Source organism: Mya arenaria, chromosome 6 (genome assembly GCF_026914265.1).
Source record: "Mya arenaria isolate MELC-2E11 chromosome 6, ASM2691426v1".
Taxonomy (NCBI): Eukaryota; Metazoa; Mollusca; class Bivalvia; order Myida; family Myidae; genus Mya; species Mya arenaria.
Genome location: NC_069127.1, coordinates 12632420 through 12654475, shown reverse-complemented (window position 1 = coordinate 12654475; position 22056 = coordinate 12632420). Strand labels below are relative to the sequence as shown.

Sequence of the window (22056 nt, the reverse complement as noted above, 5' to 3'; positions counted from 1 at the left end):
TGCCCAGTATGATGCTGCGAACGTGGATGGGACCGAGTTAGAGTTCACGTGCATCACGTGTAATGATGAAACTCGACCAGAAGAGTCTATGGAAGTCCAGGTATGTTACAGTTTTCTTATGAGATTGGATGATGAACTTGGTAAACATATAACTAACATAGATTTCAAATTTCGACAAATTTTAGTTTCAGAAATGGTTAAAACTGATGAACCAATAGCTTGTGTTTAAAACATTTTAACAATATAGGACGAGACGATCAACCACAGCGACGTCCCAAGGACACCCGACCACATCATGCGACTGCCAACAACAGACAGTGTTCTTGAGGGTCCAGACGTTTGTGACTGACTTTGAGGCCGGAATCAGGGACTTAGAAGCGTGTTCAACGATCCCGACATTCGGGGTTGTGCCTTCCACTCCGGCCAGGCCCTTTGGAGAAAGGCCCAAGAGTGTGGACTGCAGGTAATATATATAAAAGATGCGTTGATAAATAATATATCCATTTGGCTTTAAATGATGATACCACTACTTTTACTACTACATTAATAGAAATAAAAATGATCATATCTTTTTTATTTTGGTGCTATTTCAGACTGCCTACAGTACGAGGGACGCCGTGTAATCGGCTAATGCGTAAGGTCTTCGCGCTACCTCTACTGCCAGCGGGTGACATCCCAGCAGCCTTCAGAAAGATAGAGGAAAAGATGGACGCCAACGACGAAAGAATGATCTCCTTTCTTCAGTATGTCAGCAGCACGTGGATACAGAATGAGATGTGGCCAGTCGCTTCGTAGTCCGTCTTCGGCCACTCTATCCGTACCAACAACGATGTCGAGGGTTGGCACGCGAGGCTCAATCGACGGGCAAAAAAGGGAAACTTGCCTTTCTACCTGCTTGTTGAACTCCTGTTCAAAGAGGCACATGAAATTCCAATTCCAATCATGTGCAAGTTGGTCAAGGAAAGGAAACTGTGCCGCTACCAACGAAAGGCTACAACATTGACACAAGGCCGGCTCATGAAGCTTTGGGCGGAATATTCTGCTAACGAGTTGACAAAAAGCAGTCTGCTCAAAGCATGTGGGAGACTGTACGGGCCTGTTTAAATATGAATGGTGGCTTTGGGGACATGTGCTGTTTATTCGTGATTCATGTAAACACTGATATGTTCTTATATGTGCTCGATTTATTTTGATAAATAAACTGTTTTGGATTCATGTAAATACTGATATGTTCTTATATGTGCTCGATTTATTTTGGTAAATAAACTGTTTTGGAACATATACCGTCTGTTGCTTTTAACTGATTTGACTGACGATCTTTCAAATTTCGTTCATTATTTTTCACATAATTGTTATAAATGCATAGGTCTTTAACACCTTTTGGTATTTCACAAGATTTTATATTGAACCATTTATCTATTCGAACTTCACGCGATTTTTCACAGTTTTATGGAAGATATAACGTCATACTGAGCACTCATATTCAAGTATTTATTAACAAATTAAAAACTAATGAGTGAATAATAAAAAAAAAATATGTTTAAATCATAGTCCGTAAGTTTCTAAATCTGGTCCGTAATGTCCCTAAATCTGGTCCGTAATGTCCCTAAATCTGGTCCGTAGCTTCTAAGGTTATCGATCGGACAATACATAGTTTATGTGATGTCTATAATTTAAGGGCGTCTACTATAGAGTAACTAGAGCAAAATGGCTATTTATCAAACTTGTTCATTCCATACATGCTCTAACGAAATTTGGTGATGATTTGAAAAAGTGTTCTAAAGTAATTAATCAGACAAGACCCACTTTAGAAAATTTCAATAAAGGGCGATAACTCTCGAGTGAAAAAGTGATATAACTGGTTAACAATACTGTCAAGATAGAATGCCCATACACATTCTGATCATATTTGGTGATGATTGGGCAAAGGCATCTTAAGTTATTGATCGGACAAGACCCATTTTAGGTTATTTCAATAATTTCAGGGCATAACTCTCATGTGACTCTAGTGATATGGCTGGTCAACGAGCCTGACAGATAGTTTGCCCAAACACACTCTGATCATATTTGGTGATGATTGGTGAAGGCTTCTAAAGTTATTGATCGGACAAGACCCATTTTAGGTAATTTCAATAATTTTGGGGCGATCACTTTGGAGTGACTATCGATATGGCTGTTATCGATGTTGTCCAAGACATTATGCCCATACATATTGTGACGAAGTTGGTGATGAATTAATAACTGCTTCTAAAACGCCACCCGCCCGCCACAGGTAGCACTGTATGTCCCGTTTTGAATTGGGGTATATAAAAAAATGGTAAGAAGGGTTTATGTTTTTATGAGCCTGGCTTTGTTTTGACGGAGTTTTCTATTGGATTCTTTTCGCACATTCTGATATTGGATTTCTTTTTATTTTTTCGTATGTAAGGTTTCACATCTTTTGTTTTAATGCCTTGTCATATTCTTTAAGATTGACAAACCAGACTTTTTTAAAAATCATTTTACAAAAGAACTTTTCTATTTTCACTTTCAACACAGGTAAACTTAACATAGGTAAATTGATCACTTTAGCTTCATATTAACGTCATCTTTAAGCTGTCTTCACGATTCAAATTAAAGAAAAATGTATAAAACTAATACAAACCTTCTGACTTGTCATTGCATGTTCCATCTGCAGTGTCTCGACCATAAAGGTGTTCAGATTTTCAGATTGCTGTCCCCCTGCAGTTTTAAGGAAACTGATGGCTATGTCGAGGTTGTCCAGAAATCGGCACAGGTCTGGTAGTCTCTTTATGTCTTCGCTTATCTGTGTCTTTACAGCTAATCCCAATGTTTGCTGAGAAATTGGTGAACAGATAAATTAAATACTTCATAAAATACAGACATTTTTGCAAATACTAGTGTATAAGCATAAACTAAGGCAGACATATATGAAACTTTACCTGTTTCTGCTCTTCACCAGTCAGATAACGTTACAAAATAATGTTCGAGTTGTAATACAAATAAAAGCAACTGTTACCTGTGGAATTTTTTCTTCCAACTTTTCGAATACTGCAGCATTTGTAAACTCTGTCCGATATACCATTTGGTCAATCTAAACAGCACAAACGACATGCATAAACAGTTATCATAACAGAAATCAGCTTGGCAGGAAACTGTTATATATCAGTTACTATCAAATTAATTATCATCAAAATAATAAAGATTTATGAAATAAATTAATTGTACAAAATGCATTTAAAATATTGCTAGTAATTTTCTGTATAAGCAAGTCACATCCGCTAAAAACACATTAATCACTTTTATCATACCGCATGAAAGTATACCTGCAAGTAATATCCAATGTCTATTCTGGACTTTGAGAAGAGGAACCTGTCCATGACCTGACGTTCGAGCCCAGCAAAGTCGTACTCTATCTTTGTACCCTTACCCATCTCAAAAGTGTACTGGCAGTTGGCTAGGACGAGGGGTAGGATATCCTGCTCGTGGTTGTAGCTGATCAGGTGGGCCGACGTTGCCTCCATCGGGGCCACTGTCTGGATTGAGTTGCGCTTCCTTTCAAAACAGAGTAATTGAATGTTAATATGCATTTAAATGTACCACAACAAAGCACTCATACCTTCCAGTAGCAGTCACAAGCAGACATTCTTGTATTGAAGTATAAAGCATTTCAAACTTGTAACATATAGTGTTTAGTTCCAAATGTATGATTACGTATCAGCCGTTTGTTTTTAAAATGCTGTACACAATTGTTGTTTGTTTCTTGAGGTAAAAAGGGCCTGCCCTTGCCCATCGACTTCATGTGTTTTTGAAGGCAAAAACTAACATAAGTTGCAAGTGCCATCAATTTCCAGTCCCTTATAGATATTAAATGCAATTACCTTCCAGATTCCTTCATATAGCTGTCTAAAAATTCATTCTGTTTTCTGAATAACAAATCTAGCATTGCATATGAGCAAAGTCCATTTTCAGTGCTTGCTGGGAGGAAAACAGACAGCGGTGTTTCCATGGAAACTGGCTCAACACACTGATGCTTTGGAACCATAATACTTCCATATTCTGTTGTACAGACTGCAACAAACAGGTAACATAGGTAAATAATTATCTTAATTTGTACTATTCAAATGCTTGATAATATGTAGTGATAAGATTTATTTGACGTCGCAATGACAAACAAACAAGTTTCATGCGCTCAAAATAGCAACAAACAAACAGATGTACAACAGAAATCTGTCTTACGCACTGTTGATTTGATTAACAACTATTTACTATTCCTCGACGATAATAGTACTTATCAGGAATCTTTTTAACCCAGAATCTGACATGTAAATCACTCGGATATATGTACACAAAAGAGACTAACCGTAGAGTTCAAGTAGTTTGCGAGTTATATTCCAAGCTTGAGCAAAGTCTGAAAACCATTTCTCAGTATCCGGGCCAGCATGTTGCTCTGTAATTAAATATAAAGCATTATTAGTCAAGGTCTTACATTTTTTACATCATACCTTGATTTAAATCCCATGGAAAAACACACATGGACAGATCATGAACTATTGTGCATAAACATAAAACTTGGAGCATATTGTTATGTCTTTTACCTATTACCTTTAAAAAAAGAAAAACAAACCTTTTATCATGTCTTTCACTAGGATTGTGTTTGCTTCAGCTTTGTCAAGTTTCTTTTGGAATTTCTGCAGCAATATCCTCTGCAGACTTAGAATGCTTGGAATATATTGTATTGCCTGAAGAATGTGGTCCTGAAATGAAAGTATTCAGAATATATACATAATGTAATATGCACATGAGTTGAAAATGTATAACGATCCATGATATATTATTTTTCCTGTGCAGCAGTGCAGCAGTGCAGTTTCTTTTTAATGACAAAGGTTTTTTTTCATTTAATGTATAAATTGATTATGAAGTTATGAAGGTCACATACCTATTCTTTTTTTCACAAAACAATAAAAACACAACAACTTTGTAAGCCAGATATTTCAGCCTTTAGTACCATACATGTTCCCATTGCAAGAAAAAAGGACAAACAAACAAATAACTTGTGGTAAACTATATTCCACATTTAATAATAACTACCTGTTTCAAGAACAATCTCAGCACTGAAAGTCTGTCCTTTCCTGACGAACTCCTAGTTTCAAGGTCTTGTCGCATATGCTCTATGGATATCGGCGTTCTGTATCTCCATACACGTGGAATTTTCTCCAGCAGCTGGGGATCCTCGGCCTGGTGCTGTGTATCCGTCTCATATAGAATGCACATCAGGGGATTGGAACCTGATAAATATTTATGAAGAGTAAGAATTTTATGTTTATCTAATGAAGTACATTTTTTTAATTAATAAACTGATCAAAAGCTAAGCAAGCGGGTGCCAATGCTTGCCCCCTTTTCACAATTGATCAAGGGACATAATTTGCCTAATATGTTAGACATAGTTTAGGGACTTGATAGTCATTTGCTAATTGTAGCAGTTAGTATGAATATTGTATTGTAATAAGCACTTACCTAGTCTCTGATCAGTAGCAATAACTTGGTTAAAACGCTTCAGGTTGTTATCAAGTCCCTGAAAATTTAAAAGCATCAATTGCCAATAAACTAGCCATTGTTGCCACTGTTTGTGTACACTTATTCGCAAATGTGCCCATATGTGAAGAGGTTAGGAAATTAGTTTTCAAACAATTTAAGTCTCAATTATTCACATTATTATCAAAGAAGATAGTTGGCACACAGTAGTCCCGATGCTATTCTGCTTTAAAGATGCACTATCACAGATTGAACGTTTTGACAAAAAATAGATATTTATATTTCAGTTCAAAAATTGATGTTTTATGCAATAATCTTAACAGTTAATCATTAATTTTAGAACGGAAATGTGAAAATCTGTGATCTGATCTTTTGCCAGCAATCTTTTATCATTGGTTTGCAGAAATTTACGCAAGAATTTGCTCTTTCCAAGACATAAAATCAAACAGTTGTAAAAATGGTACATCTGTGAGAGTGCAGCTTTAAAGTCGAACAAGGGCATAGCTCAACAATTATTTAATCCACAGTTATGTGCATTTCTATGTGTGCATTATGTCCTGCAGCATGTGCATCAAGTTTTATATGGATACCTTGAACGTTATTTTAAGTTGTGTTAAAGATTCCACTTTTACACAATAACGCCGATGCTGCATACCAAGAGACCGACAATGATACCTAAGGCTATGACTTTACTCTTACCTTTTTAGCAAAAAATTAAGGATCTTTAAATCAAACTTATTTTCACCTGAAAAACATCCTGCAAGAAAACCGTAGCAAACTGTTTTTCCCATGCTTGTCTCCCATGTTTGGTTTGAAGGTGAGCGATGTCTCCGCCAACAGTGGTTTCTTTAAAGATCAGTTATAAATAATTCAACCAATGGTAACAAAGCCTACGTAAATCAGTATCTTAATATTCTTTATTACATTGATACTATGCATATGTCATGATGTTACACAATTATAGGATAATGAACTCATGTCAGTGAAAATTGAAACTTTCTAGACAATTATATACCTTCATTATGTTTGACCAGGATATTCTGGATGACACAGTGCATGAGCAATAGGACGTCATCTACACTCCTGCTAAGAGCCCTCTGGAGGTCACCGATGCTGGTTTCAATGTGCTCCCAGAAGAAATGCTGGATATTGTCTTCCTCAATGTCGGGGCGGACAATCGGAACCATCTGTGAACAAAGTTTGACAAGATTTCAGGCCTTTGGCCTTTTCGGCCGAATGACCATTATGAGTGGTAATCTAAGGTCATAGCCTCTCCACTAAGTTGAGGACTGTATGTCCAAGCGTTCTCATATATTGATCAAAGTTTTTGTGTTTTAGGTCACTGTGACCTTGACTTTCGACCTTGAAATCCCCAGGGTCATCTGGACGTCAATACCAACTTCTCTACCAGATTTGAGCGTCGTACGTCCAATTATTCTCTAGTTATCAATCGGACAAAACATGCTGTGCTCACAGCGACCTGGACTTTTACCTTCTGACCTCAAAATAAATAGAGTCATCTGCTGTTCAAACCTCACTACCAAGTAGTAAAACTGCAAGACCCATCATACTCTGAGTTATCAATCGGTTGAACTGGGTCAAAGGTCACTGTGGCCATGACCTGATCTACTGACCTCAAAATCATTAGAGAGTATCTGCTATTCATGACTGACATAGTTTGGGACCGTATGGACAAGCATTCTCTAGTCATCAATCTGACTCTGACAAGCTTTTTCTGTGCAAGGTCATCACGACCGTGAACCTTAACATACTGACCTCTAATGAATAGGGGTCATTTGCTGGTCATGGCCAACGTCCCGTCCAAGCTTGGGAACGTATGACCAAGCAAACTCTAATTATCAATTAGACAAGCTTTTTGTATCAAAGGTTCCCACGTACATGACCTTTGACCTACTGACATCAAAACCAAACACAGTCATCTGCTGGTCACGACCAACGTCTCTACAAGGTTTCAGAACCTTATGCCGAAGCGTTCTCTTATTATCAATCGGACAAGGTTTGGTCTAATAACCAACCCACGGATCGAAATGTGCAAAGCAATATACAAGACTTCGTTTGCATTACAGCAAGATCTTTAACACTAAATGTCCATGTATTATCATACAAATCATGGTCCAAATTGACTGAATAGTATTCTTGCTTTATTCTGTTCCATCGCATTTGGCCCTGGGCAATATGGAGCGGGTGCACGGTACTTGTGTCAATAAATGACGGTAAGAAACAATGTTATGAAAATCGTTGAAGACCGGTAACAGAAACAGGGCAGATTTGACAGTGAAACAGACATAAAAATTCGCAATTGTTTCAATTCATGGTGTACAGAATTATTCTATTATCTTGGTATTCGTATTATCAAGGTAGTCAGCAAAGTTTGACTTGGATTATAGCAGTGAACCATACACAATACTTATTGTAGTGAATAATGCATTTTGCATGATGTTCTAAATAGTTAGGAGGGCAATTTCTATTTGTTAAGGTACTCAGCGGCCACTTAACCTACGGCTCACAAACCTTTGACTTTGAACTGTGACCTTGATTTGGCACGCCTGGAATGTAAGTCCATTAATTAATCTGGACCTACTAAATATTAGACTTCAGTTTTATGAAAATCCTTCATGGATTGTAAGAGATACAGAGCTGACAAGAAAGTATACGCATGCGAAGGAGATATGGAGAGGACATGAAAATATATTTTTATTTTTTTTACCTTAGACTGTGCCATTAACCTTGAGACGACGAGTCTGTACTGTGGGTTCTGCACGTTGTCTCGATGTAGTGAACATTTGTCCAGTCTTTCATGAACAGCCCTCAAGGGGTTAAAGAGAAACGGAGCAGACACGAAATATATGGCTTAAACTTTTTATCTTGAATAGGCTAGCCTTGAATGTAGGTTCTGAACGTCGCCTGGATGTAGTTAATATTCGACCCGTGTTTCATGAAAATTCTTGAACGGGTGGACACTCAAAGTGTGTGAGGACGGACTAACGGATGGACACCAAGTGTAAAAACAAAATGTACCCTCTGCATAGCATAAGGGGGAACTAAGTATTCATTCAGCATCACATCCCCTGGATGAGGCAAACATGATGACAATGGGGCCTAAATTAATTTATTAAAAGATTATATGCAACCAATAATCTGAATGGCTATCGAAAATCATTAGTAAACTGAGAAACGAACCTGTTTAGGAGGCCCGATGTACATGGACATGTGTAGCAACAATCGAATTACACAGCAGTGTAGAGCTGACAGCTCCCTCTCTGGTCGTAGGGGCGCATTGGGTACCGCCCGGCCCAAAATGTGGCCACGCATTGTGTCGTCTCCGCTACACGGATGAGGGAAGCAAGACATAAATGTTCACGTACAAACGTATTTGTAATAGCTGAAAGATGATAATTCAATATATAAGATATCCGATTCAAACCCTATTGTTGTAACAAAGGAATCACTAACATATCAAATAAAACACCTAATTCAATGTTATAATTATGTAGCATGTAAGCAATCAAATTAACGTGATTTTTTTCTTGTTATCTAATAAAATATGATAATGATGCTCAATACCCGGCATGTTTAACATTCCCTGGTAAAGCCTGATGACGGTGACCGCCAATTTCAGCACCGCAATCTTTACATTTCCCAACAGAATATGGTCTCCCGCACTAAAATAGATAAAATTTTAGAACATGCTTCAAATAAGCTTAAATATATTTAAAAAACAGAAATGCTTTTATATCAATGAAAACAAGACTGTTCCTCATCTGTTTTTCTTCAATAAAAAGGAGCACCAGTCACTTATTATCAAAGTTTGGGTAATGAGCTATACGTGAACGATAACATCTGGCAACATGTTTACCAAGTTTCATTGGATCTTTTTTATCTTTTTGAGTAGAAGCCAATGGTAACGTTTAAGCGCTACAACGACGCCAACACCAATTACACGAAAAGGCAATTACAACATATCTTGAACGTTTATGCCCCAGAAGGGCGGCATATAGTACTCATACCGTCTATCAATCCGTCCGTCCCTGTGGACCGAAGATCAATAACTGAATAACACTAAGGCCAATATACGTTCAATGCCAGGTTGGCAATGGGCAGCAGATTAACCCTTTTGATTTTGAGGCCCCCGAAAGTGAGTAAGCATGTTAATAATGGCCAGCAGATGAAACCTATTGAATTTGAATGCAGTGGGTCAAGATTCAAGATGTGATGACCTCGAAATGACAATCTGCTTTTTATCAATAACTGAAATTTGTTCAGTCACAGGAACTTCAAACTAGGTAGGCAGGATGATAATGACAAGCAGATGTACTCAACTTTGAGGTCAGTTGGACAAAGGTCAAGGTTGTGGGAACCTTTAGCTCAATATTCGTTTCCGATCAAAAACTGAATGAAGCTTTCATCCAGAGACGAGTTGACATCTACTACATCTTGCAATTACCTACCATGCGTATACGTTGCTATTTAAAAAGATACACATTCATATTTCCAAACTTCATGGGAATGTAGGGTAGGTCATTATGGCCTAATTAACAAGATATGTTTGTTAAAGACAATGCCCCCTGAGTGCCTGAATGAAATATGCATGTACCGAAATGACAGGTAAATTGATGTTGACATTGGATGCCATTAAGGCAGTTTTAAGATTATGACAATTCAAAGAGTGATGATAGTAGGTACAGTTTTTAATCATGTTCAGATGATGGCTGACATTTGCAGATAAAAATGTATCCTCTTAGCAGCAGGGAATAAGTAAATATGGCCTTTGACTCTATGACCTCAAAATACATAGGGGTCATCTTCTTGTCACCCCCGACCTAAATGTCAATTTTGAAGGCCATAGGTGCGGGCATTGTTGAGTTATCCCATAGTCATGCTTTTTGCGTTCAATGTCACTGTGACCTTGACCTTTGACCCAATAAACTCTAAAATCAAACGGGGTCATCTACTTGTCAGGACCAGCCTCCATGTCTTGTTCAATGATCTTGGATCCAGGCATTGTTGTGAAATTGCTTGAAGAAGTTTAGTTACGCTTTTCGCATTAAAGGTCACTTTGACCTTTACCTTTGGCCCGATGACCCCTAAAATTAATAAAGGTCATCCACTGGTCAGACCCAACATTCATGTCAAGTTTGATGATCACAGGTCCAGGCAGGATATGCCGTGTTTTCGTTCAAGGTCACTGTGACCTAGACCATTGACTCGATGACCCCTAAAATCAAAAGGAGTGATCAACTGGTAAGACCAAACCTCCAAGCCATGTATGCATGCATTGTTGAGTTATAACTTGAAAAACCTTTTAAAATTCAAGATCACTGTGACATTGACCTTTGACCTGATGATCCCCTAAAACCAATAGGGGTCATAAACTGGTCATGCCCATCCCCATGTCAACTTTGATGACCGTAGGTCTAGGCATTGTTGAGTTATCATTCGGAAAAGTTCTGACAACCTTTTACCTTTAAAATCTTAAACCTTTAAATTTTACCTAAAATCAATAGGGGTACAAGCTTCATGTTGAGTTTGATGACAATACGTCCAGGAATTGGCGAGTAATCACTCGGACAAGCTTCGTTCTACCGACAGACCGAACGGCCTACCGACCGACCGATATGTGCAAAGCAATATACCCCCCACCCTTCTTCGAAGGGGGGGGGGGCATAATAATGGCTTATCAGTCCAAAGAGGTATTTCGGGACATTTATCACGTTCCTGCTCTTGTGTTAAGAGCAACAGACGACTAACTATGGCTATGCCAGTACAAAATAAACCAAAGATAAATACTTGCTTTTTATAAGTAGCAATGACCATTGGCATTTACATAAATGTTCACCATTTTATTACATACAGGCGCGAGAACGTGGCTGAATCCACATGATACTGACTAAAAAAATTCAAAAAAAACCCAGCCAAAGTTGTCGTATGTATACTTGACTACATGATCCTAAAACTTCCCATTTTCCAGTACAAAATAAAGCACCTCAGACCGCCCAGAATGCAAAAGATTGTACCATGTTTTTTAAATTTTCACAGGGGAGCATGCCCCAGAAACCCCCAAAGCACAACTGTAAATCCAAGAGGACTAGCTACGCCCATGACATATCCATTTGACAACAATTTAATTTCAAAATGGAATAGTGTTGCCTCCTCGACAGGCATAAATAATATATGTAAAATCTTCAAAATGATAGGTTTCTGTCAAGTACCATTACGAATTACTTTACTCACATCTCCAATCACATACGGGTGTCCATTTGGACAACCTGAAAACAGAAAGGAAACATAAATTATAACATTAAAGGCTATTATTGCATGACAAAGACACATACAGGGTTTACAACAGTTACCCTTAAACATGTTTTTTTTTGAAATTTCAAATAGAATTGTTTCTGAAGTTGTTATCGTATAAACGACAAAGACACAAAACTCTAATTCATAGAGGTTCTAACAGTGGATAATTGTCCATCCCGAAAAATATCGGAATCTGTTTGAACACGAAGGATTCATGCCCAAATCAGGGTAAAGGGGCTTAGACCACTTTCTTAATTGTTTCAAAAGTCATTCATATTCATTTCAAGGTACTTTTTACTATTTTTGATAGAATTGTCTAAGCAAAAAAAAAACAATTTCTTCAACTGTAGGTTGGTCTGTTTAACCTCTCAATCCAGAATTCAGGATTAATCCTGCACATTAGAATTCCTGGTTTCTTCCGAAATGGCAAGCTTAATTCTACAAAGCATAAAGGAGATAATTATGTATCACATAAACCAAACAATATACATACGATAGAATAATGGATTTTCATCAGCTCTACAATTGGCCATTATAACTTCCTGGATTTCAGCAAAATCATCTTGTGGCATGGTCGGCAAAAACATACCCTTAAAGGAAATAGTCAATAACTTAGCTTTAACAAACATTTTTTATTCGTTTAGTTAGACTGACATTCATCATAATGATAAACGTTCAAACTTGTTGTCATGTATTATGCACAGGAACTAAAAAAGATATATTTTGTTAGAACAGAGGGTTATCTAATCATCAATCAACGAAGCGTTTCCGTACCTGTGAGAGATTTTAAACAGTAGTACAACATGGCTTCTACAATTATTGATGAAATACATTGTATTTCTTTTGTTGACAACAGTAGCGCATGCATTGAAATCATTAAGTACTGAGCGAAACCTGAAACTATACCCGTATAGACTGATCTCCTTGAATCATTGCAAGAAATAGATGGAGAAGGGTTCTGGCTCCATTCAGTTGTGACAACACCGTTATAAAATGTACGATCAAACATTGAAGGCCTTGACGTCTAGTGTCAGATCCTTGTACTGTCACCAAGTGTCGGGGTTCAAGTTCATTACTCATCATGAGGCGTAATATCGGCTGTGGAATAGGAAATTAAAAACTAAGTAACAATATAGAATTAACCACAAGTGCAACAGGTTATGTTTTTATATACAGCGTTAGAGTTTAAGACGGTAAAGCATGTTACTCAAAGTGTGGAGATAAATTGCCTTGTTTGACATGTCTTATGACACAAAAAGTATTGCAATTGAACCAAACTTACCTTATTTCGTTGACTTTGCGTTGCTTCAAAAAACGTTGCGATCTTTTGGAGTGACTAAAATATTTAAACGAAAAAGTCACAAGTATTTGGTTATTATTTCTTTTATTTATTATACATGGTATAGAAGACTTGTATTTACAGACAGTTTAGATTTATATAATATTTAACATAACACAACCAAACATTTAAATAATTCATTTCCATATGCATAAATAAAACATAGTATTAAATTTTGAATAACTTAAGATGTACCTTTATCAAAATAAAGAGTCTATGAGTCATAGTCATCTAACAAAAAACAATTATATGTTACCTGTATTTTACAAAATTCTCATTCTATTAGACAAATATTATATATTAATTTAAATTATATCTTGCAACTTCTACCTTTGGGGTGGCCGTTCTTTTCTCTATTGAACGGACATATGAGCATGATATCTCTCTATGTACAGCTAGCTGTAGATATGTATCGACACGACCTCCTGTGGTGCGCAGCTCCTATAAAACAACCATGTTTAATAGTAATAATAGTCACACTTGTAATTATAATAGGCATACTTGTAATGACAATCTGGATTTATGCTAAAATCTGCTAATTTCTAAGCTTTATATAAAATAATCACAAGCACGAAATGCCTAGCTTAGTATTAGTGGTCAACAGACTCAGTCAAAGTAGTCAAGTAGACAAATGACTCCGTCTAAGTAGTCAAGTAGACAAATGACTCCGTCTAAGAAGTCAAGTAGACAAATGACTACGTTTAAGTAGTCAAGTAGACAAATGACTCCGTCTAAGTAGTCAAGTAGACAAATGACTCCATCTAAGTAGTCAAGTAGACAAATGACTCCGTCTAAGTAGTCAAGAAGACAAATGACTCCGTCTAAGTAGTCAAATGACTCCGTCTAAGAAGTAAACTTACTCAGTCTCAGTAGTCACTACTGGGCTACACATAATCGCATACACAGTCAACAATGTAAGCCATTCTATTGAGACTAATCCAAACCCAAACAACTCTATAATATATGGCTACAACCATCATGTACCTGTAGTTGATCTTCCAGGATGCCGATGTCCTCTCCAAGGATAACTTGTGATAGTGCCTCCCTGATCTCAACATAGCCATCTCCACACACAACATAGCGGTCTGACACCTCTTGTGTCTACAAAGAAACATTGTGCCATTTCAAGGAGTGGATAGAAAAAAATGTCTCCCAACTACTTTATTATATTTCATACTTACAGAACTTTATAATTAGCAACAATGCTACAAATCAGCACGAAGACATGTAAATTAATATCCATTTAAGTCACGGGTCTTGCAATGTACCTGAGCTTATGTCTCTAGTTGTGTCGGACATTACAGTTTCTGCTTTACACCAACAAGCAGAATGCCAAAGACAACATAATAGCTATGACAGTATCTTCGAAAAAGGCCACCTGATTCTTTAAGTATAATGTCCTTGTTACCTGATCTCTTTCCAACTCCTCAATCACGATCCACCTCAGCAGCGTGGTACGATGTCGACATATGGACTGGTAAACGTCAATACCGTAGTAGCGACACAGGTGCTTCACAAGAAATATCCTAAGATGGGACATCAGAACATACAAATTCTTAATTATAAATCACAATGTTACTTGAAAAAGTTTGGTCCATACCATAAATACATTAAGTAACACGAGCATCAATAAGACCTTTTAAGTGTTGTACAATTGATATATTTATTTTTAACGTAAATTTAACAATTACTTTGGCCACTTCAACTGGAAAGCTGTGCAAAGTTGTTTCGCAGAGTCAATCACATTTCGCTGTTCATTGGTAAGTGTCTGAAGCTCGGTTCCTGCATTCACGATGTCGGCAATCACTCTCACAACTTGGGAAAGGCCAACACGTGTTCTGGCGATACTATACAGTTTCTCGATCGTAAGTTTATTGTCAACAAGGCTTTCGCCAGCAGTTTCCAGAAGATGGATAACATAAGACCAACTATGCATGTGTTGTCCGAGCCATTTTTGAAGCATTGTATCCTGAAAGTTTATTGTAGTACAAGAACATAATAGGTTTAAGTGATATGTGAACGTGCCATAATGGATCAGATATGCATGACATAAACGTTCCTGTAAATATCCAAAACAGTATTTTATCTGTGCTCATACCTCTAAACACTGAATAATTAGTAGACTAAGGTCAACCAGATTCTGTTGTACCGTTGGTTCTTTTCGGAAAAAACTTTGAGCCTGCTCGATGTATCTTTTCAGGCTTTCATTCACAAACTCTTCTTCACTGTAAATACATGATATCATTTTTCAAGTTATAAATAGCCAACTCACAATAAGAACTCCTTCAAAAACTAAGAGGACAAAATAACATGCAAAAATGTGAAGAAAATAAACATATATTTTCGGGTTAAACATCCATTGAACAACAAAAATACTTGTCAGGAAATTGGTTTCACAAGGAGCAATGTTGTTACAGAGGTTCTAAAATAAAAATGTAATTGAAAACATTGAAAGATTGATGTCCTTTGCGTACCAATAACTTGATAACACATATTTTGATTTTCTCACCACAACTCTGAGACAATCTAAGAAGGGAACGCCTATACCTCTGAAAACCGTTATACATTTCCCCCAATCAAAACTTAGTGAATTTAACACAAAGACATGCCTACAGCGTTGTTAAACGTGTGTGATATTTTTGCACTTTTTGGCGATATTCTTTTGCTGAAATTTTGTTTCAGGGCGGGATAATCTACAACATAAAAATATTACGCAGACCGATTCCTGTAGCGTTCTTTTATACCTTATTCATATCAACTATTTTAAGTAGTATTTTTATGCGTTATCTTTTGGACACCGTATTCTTGGCAATTCTTAGTTTAAAAGGAAACACAACTATGTACACTAGCCGCAATGACTTGACACAGGTTTTTTATTTGGCAATATGAATTATAACCAGCTCATTTTTGCATGAGTAAGAAAAAAACAGAGCTTTTCTCTAAACCTTTATGAGAAATAGACATAAATTACTATATGTTAAGTATATTTCGTAACCTTCATAGCCTTGATCTTGACCCCCACCTCCACAAATATAATTCAAACGGAGCTATTCACGTGAACTACCTACACACCAAGTCACATCACTATTCATCAATCCTTACAATATTCATATGAAACACTACAGAAACAAGCCCAGTAGCCAAAAGTTTCAACATAAACCCCGTTTAATGGCACAGGGTAAACGCCAAAGACATAGAACACAAAAACAAAACAATCACAAACAAGAAACATCAAACAAAAACACAAAACTCCACAAACAACAAGTGCATAAGTTATACTATATAAAAAAACTAGTTGTGTTTTTCAAGGATTGTTAGGTACTGCCATGGAACGGTCAAACAGTAAATTGACTGGGGTTTTAAAGTTGAATCACTATTCATCAATCCTAACATGAGTCATTGGCTGAAAACAATTTTTCTGGTTTTTACTTAACGTAAACTTGACCCTTCCCCTCTTAAAAGAAATCCCAAGCTACCTCTCCAAATTTGCTACTTACACACCAATTTGTATCAGTATCCGTCAACTATTTTTTTCAATTTAGTAGTAGTAGTGATCTAGATCTGTAAATCAAGGCTTTAAACATTTGTACCAAAAATCATTTCAATCTATCTCCTTAAATGGGTTAAAGCGTAGACACAGTATTTTTGGCAAATGTACGATTCAAAATGGATCAAAATGGGTCATAACGTCATCAAGACTTACTGGTTTGTAATCAGAGTCAAACTTATTATTTCATGGTTTTCAACAAATGTAGAAAAAACATATTCATATGTGTTAATCCTTTTGAGAGTTATTGTCTGGTCACAGTATTTTTGGCTATTTGTAGGTAAAAGGGGCCATAACTCCATTAAAGTCAGTGTTTTAAACCCTAGTCGACTTTAACCTTTATTTTATGGAGCAAAAGATGTGTAACAAAATTATCTAAATCTGTCGATCCTTTCATGAGTTATCGTAGGGACAAGACTGATTGATTGGCAAACCGACGAACAAACTACTAGGTATCAACAAGAGGTAAACGAGGAGTATAAAAAAGACATCTGCAATCGGTTGGAAATGTTTACTAAAGTGCTTCATAAATACGATCCCAGATGTATGTAAATATTACTTTTGAGTTGGATATATGAGAAACGTTTTGCGTTACCTAGATTTCAGCATCAACTGTAGAAGGAATGACCTAAAGACTGGGTTAGGGTCCAGTCCGGTCTCAAAAATAGTCATGTTCTTTGTAAACTGCAGAGGACTATCTCTTGCCGAGCAGGTGACGTATCCAAGCAACTTGTCCAACACATTGCGTGATGGTGGATGTCCGTCCGAAAAACAGAGTTGAGCGACAACATCCATGAAGAAGGTGTTACACCTCTTCTGGTATTGGATGAGCTGCCCTCTTTCTTTGCTATCGTAATAGAAATAAATTATTGTTCAAAAGAACATGATTGGAAACAGCTGTTGGGTGTTTTAATTTCAATATGCATGTTTAACTTCCATTACCATTGGCATTGGATTTCAGCAACAAACAACAATTATTCATCACTCTCAGCCAAAGAACATTGCATTCAAAAGAATAACAAACACGCACTTTCAAATTTAAACTAAAAAGAGGCCATAACAATTGACAAATGTATTCATGATATTAATGCATGACATCCCCAATCTAAATTATCAAATGGAAAGTCATAAATATAGCCATAATCTGCATGTTAAAACTCGACTTTTTCACTTTAGTTAAATAAGGTTATCATCATAACTTTACGCATTAAACTGTAGCTAAATACTGTAAAAGTACATGTAACTACACAACTATTTTACCTTTTCTCTTTCATATGTAACGGTTGCCACTCTTGCCCTAGATTTTCGTGACATTTAGGGCACACATCATGGTCGAGAGCTTTCATCTCTCGCAGGCAGGCATCACAAAGAACATCTTTGTTCTTGCAAGGTAAGGTGACTGGCGGGCCTTCTAGCTTCTGTTCACATCTACAGCATTTAATCTCCGCTCTGTGAATGGACAAGCCAATAGTAAAATGCTCTCATAAACAGCGTTGAGAACCTCAATACAGTTGGCTAAGAAAAGATATCCATTATTCATAAACATAGGTGTTTTTAAAAAAAAGGCACAACCCTTTAAATAGGCTTATGCATTTTATGTGAAGGGTGGTATTATGAATTATCTTTATTAATTACCCATTGAATGTCTTCAATGCATTTTGGTTGCACGCTTTTAAAAATTTCTCAACGCCTTCGAAGGATTTTCGTTCTTTCATGTCAACTTCTTCTCCCAGTATCTGCATTTGAAAAGTCATGGTATTTTTTATTAAACAAGAACACAACATGCCAACACTTCTTGCATAACTTCATCATCTAGTACACCATTTTCTTTGACAAGGTTAACATGATTTGCAAGAAAAGTAAAAAGGTCTAATAACAGTACTAATATCACCTACCTTCCAAAGTGGCATACAATATTTGATGGTTATTGCTTCTCTTTCATCCTTGATGCATACATGCTCGATGAAAAGCTTCATTACGATCACGCGACCCCAGGTTGATCTAAAATAATTGAGGAAGTCAGATTTCAAAATGTACCTGTATCCAACATTACAACACACATAAAATACGTGAAACAAACTTGATATATATAAATTGTAAAGGATTATGTTATTAAACCGTAAGAAAATCAACATACTTGGCCCTTCGTACGGATAATTCACTGTGACTTCCATACAGAGCCGGGTCTTCTGAATGCAGATTTAGCACTTTCTCGATCACGGGTCTGTACAAATGGACTTTATGGAGCCACTTCCCTCTCTGTACTTCTTCATTTAATTCTTGAGGTTTTGGGTTTAAATTCTCGATCAACAGACACAACACAGAGAATGTCTGAAATAGTAAATACGTAATTGGTTTTGTCATTTTACATTTAATTTCATTTTTCAAGCACAGTCTTCCTACAAAAAAAGTTGAATGACCACACAAATCTTACCATTAAACCTTTTGAAAGTTCTACATGTGGACAGAATCAGTAAAATTCATTTATGCATATAACATAGTTAACTTAATGGTCATTTAATACATCATACACTTACAGATTGATTAAACAATCACAGAACCATAGCAGAAGATAAACATAGCGAAAGGAATACATAAATGTGATCCGTAATTAATAGTAGGTATTTCTCAACTCGAAAGCTTTAAATACATTCATCGATAATTTCCTATCTACAGTGGTATGTTGAGACGTGAGTAATTCTATCAATATAAAGTGACACTCTTATTCAAAATCAATACATACACAGGTATAACAAACATCAATTTTTACTGATAAACCTATGGAAAATATTAACTACTTATAACAAGTTTGTAACCCTGTATTTAATAACAGAAAACGCAGAAATATTAAATCATTGGTGAATGCTAAAAGATTTACTGTGATATATATAAGGTAGAAACACCGTGTTTTATGCACATTTCTTTTTCAAATTAAACTTTGTATCCTTCATAAAATCAATTATTTTTTACATTTATTCATCCGTTTTGGAATATTAAAACAATGACATTAATTGTGGTAAATCTTGGGAGTAAGAGTGCATCTTTAATCATATTCGGTCTTTCATAATAACATTTATCTATGTAAGATTTTCTTATATCAGTTTTTAATTAACATTCAAGATTAAAATGATATTCATATTCTAGTACATCATTTAAATGACATTTCCTTTCCTGATAAGGTATAGCAGCTTGTTTATGCCATATACCAGCCTATGTAATCTGTGCGCAGACATCCTTAATCTTGACAATACAATTAAATATCTGCTTATAACACATTGAATCTAACTATGGTATACTCTAATTATTCTCAGCTCCAGTTTTGTATAAATATGTCTGTTACTCTCTGCTTAAAAACATAACTATATATGACAAAAGTAAAGAAAAACCTACAAACTCTCGTTCCTTGAACATGAAATGATCCGGGTTGGTTTTCTTGACCTCGAGTATGGCCGAGCTACACTGTGGCCAAACTCCGTTCATGCTTCTGAAGTATGCAAGTCTCAATGCCAGACTCTCGTATGCAATGTGTACACAAGTAAGATTTTCAATCAAGCATCCCTTAGAGTTTGAAGTCTCACATATTTCCATTGTCTTGTAATACACTGTCTGACACACAAGCTGCAAGAAAATGTTTGTTATACTAGTTCCAGAATGAAATGAGTCTCAACGAGATAAAACAAAAACATAGAATCAAGTCATATACAGCATATTATACACATTGCATAAGTTAACCAAAGTTAACATTGCACTGCTTCAGGGCTTTAAGATAATTATACTGCATTTTATTATCAAACATAGGCGGTATGTAACAAAAGTAATAATTAGGCATCTGTTTATCTTGTGTAGTTAACAATTCTTACATTGAATTCATCTTCTTGTCCATGATAATACATCGTGTGCACAAAGTCCTGTATGTACTCATCTACAATTTCCAAAACAAGGGCATGCTTTTGTTCTGCACTTCCTTCCTGGATATTATCCACAAGTTGATTCAGTATATTTCCCATCGGCCTTGCAGCAACAATCTTTGAACATATAGCTACTTTCCGGTTTTGTTCATCCACTATTCTGCGTTGTTCATCCTCTGATTCTATTAAGATATATTAATTGGACATTTTCTTATAATAATAATGGCAATCATACAAAGACATGGTCAAACAACTTTTGCATACACATAAATAAGGTCACATATCTTCAAGTGATTTAAAATTTTAATTTCAAATACTAGTATTGTACTTTAACGTCATTAAGACAAACCTTCTTTATAGGGTAAAATGGTCCGTAGTACTTCAGCAATCATCTGGATCATCGTCCAGGAAAAGGGCAGGCGGGCAGAGAACATGTGACCTTCACGACCGGTCGTCATAACAAGCATCTCACCAAGGTCACTGCGTCTCTTTGGAGATTGGAGATCTGAGAACTGAGTGAATAGAAAAATAACAAGTATACAACTACATACAAGAATGCTCAAATTAAAAACCAACAGCCTTTTTCTGGTACTTTGTTGTATGTTAATCCTTCGTCAACAAACTAACCATTTATTTTCACAAAATTATGTTTGCCCAAGAGAAGAAAATAACGTCGCCAATCTACGACGGACGGATGGACGACGGACGGACAAACATATATTTTACATGGCAATTTATAATTAAGACATACAGTTGTAAAACGATATGTAAAAAATATTAAAGGCAAACTATATAAAGGATATCACAATAAGAGCTTAAATATAAAAAATCCATTGTGGTCATTACTTAAAAATATAGTCAAATTCTGTTTGGATATTTTTGTAGATTTTTGTTATACTTTATTTTGATCATAATCTAATATTACTTCTAATCAAATATATTTTGAATAAATTCTGGAAATGTCAGACTCGGTATATTGGCAAGTTAAAATTTTAATTCAATTTTAACGTGTTGTATACTTGTTGACCCTATAAACATAACAACCTGTAGTTCAATAGCTCCTTCAGTATTAAGGACCGACTTCCACAGCATCTGTTTCCAGCCTTCATCACTGTGAATGAGGTCAAGATTCCTGTTGGTATCAAGGTATGCAATGATTCCAGCCAGGATCGGGGACACTTTTGAGATAATAGTCTGCAGACACGACCGCCTAGGAAGAGTGTAACATGTTAAAATGCTTCTAGCCTGGTGGGTATTTCTTTTTTAATGCGGTTAATAATTATGCATCATCCCTATTAATTCACAGAATAATGATGAATATTTATGGATGCTTGAGATGGTTGCTATCGATTTGTTTGGCTACCTTTAATGCAATATTAAAATTATAAAAAATGCAACCTAGAAACATTATC

At 36.2% G+C, this 22056-nt stretch overlaps 1 protein-coding gene across 3 annotated transcripts in view; it reads right to left on the bottom strand.

Moving 5' to 3' along the window:
- Positions 1 to 22056, bottom strand: part of LOC128237326 (E3 ubiquitin-protein ligase rnf213-alpha-like) — a 111919-nt gene that overhangs the window by 6354 nt on the left and 83509 nt on the right. For 2 of the 3 annotated variants that reach the window (XM_052952742.1, XM_052952743.1), the window contains 30 exons: positions 21689 to 21854; positions 20994 to 21156; positions 20597 to 20826; positions 20127 to 20354; positions 18874 to 19067; positions 18632 to 18737; positions 18372 to 18472; positions 17997 to 18185; positions 17332 to 17583; positions 15288 to 15414; positions 14881 to 15158; positions 14598 to 14715; positions 14174 to 14290; positions 13520 to 13630; positions 13133 to 13186; positions 12757 to 12948; positions 12344 to 12440; positions 11788 to 11822; positions 9121 to 9218; positions 8737 to 8881; positions 6551 to 6722; positions 6281 to 6381; positions 5518 to 5575; positions 5092 to 5288; positions 4628 to 4757; positions 4364 to 4450; positions 3882 to 4071; positions 3327 to 3555; positions 3020 to 3094; positions 2645 to 2836 (listed from right to left, as the gene is read on the bottom strand). In XM_052952742.1, the coding sequence (XP_052808702.1) occupies positions 2645 to 2836; positions 3020 to 3094; positions 3327 to 3555; positions 3882 to 4071; positions 4364 to 4450; positions 4628 to 4757; positions 5092 to 5288; positions 5518 to 5575; positions 6281 to 6381; positions 6551 to 6722; positions 8737 to 8881; positions 9121 to 9218; positions 11788 to 11822; positions 12344 to 12440; positions 12757 to 12948; positions 13133 to 13186; positions 13520 to 13630; positions 14174 to 14290; positions 14598 to 14715; positions 14881 to 15158; positions 15288 to 15414; positions 17332 to 17583; positions 17997 to 18185; positions 18372 to 18472; positions 18632 to 18737; positions 18874 to 19067; positions 20127 to 20354; positions 20597 to 20826; positions 20994 to 21156; positions 21689 to 21854 (4432 nt within the window). Of the gene's footprint in view, positions 1 to 2644; positions 2837 to 3019; positions 3095 to 3326; positions 3556 to 3881; positions 4072 to 4363; positions 4451 to 4627; positions 4758 to 5091; positions 5289 to 5517; positions 5576 to 6280; positions 6382 to 6550; positions 6723 to 8736; positions 8939 to 9120; positions 9219 to 11787; positions 11823 to 12343; positions 12441 to 12756; positions 12949 to 13132; positions 13187 to 13519; positions 13631 to 14173; positions 14291 to 14597; positions 14716 to 14880; positions 15159 to 15287; positions 15415 to 17331; positions 17584 to 17996; positions 18186 to 18371; positions 18473 to 18631; positions 18738 to 18873; positions 19068 to 20126; positions 20355 to 20596; positions 20827 to 20993; positions 21157 to 21688; positions 21855 to 22056 lie in introns of those variants that run through there. The other variant, XM_052952744.1, reaches the window with a different exon arrangement.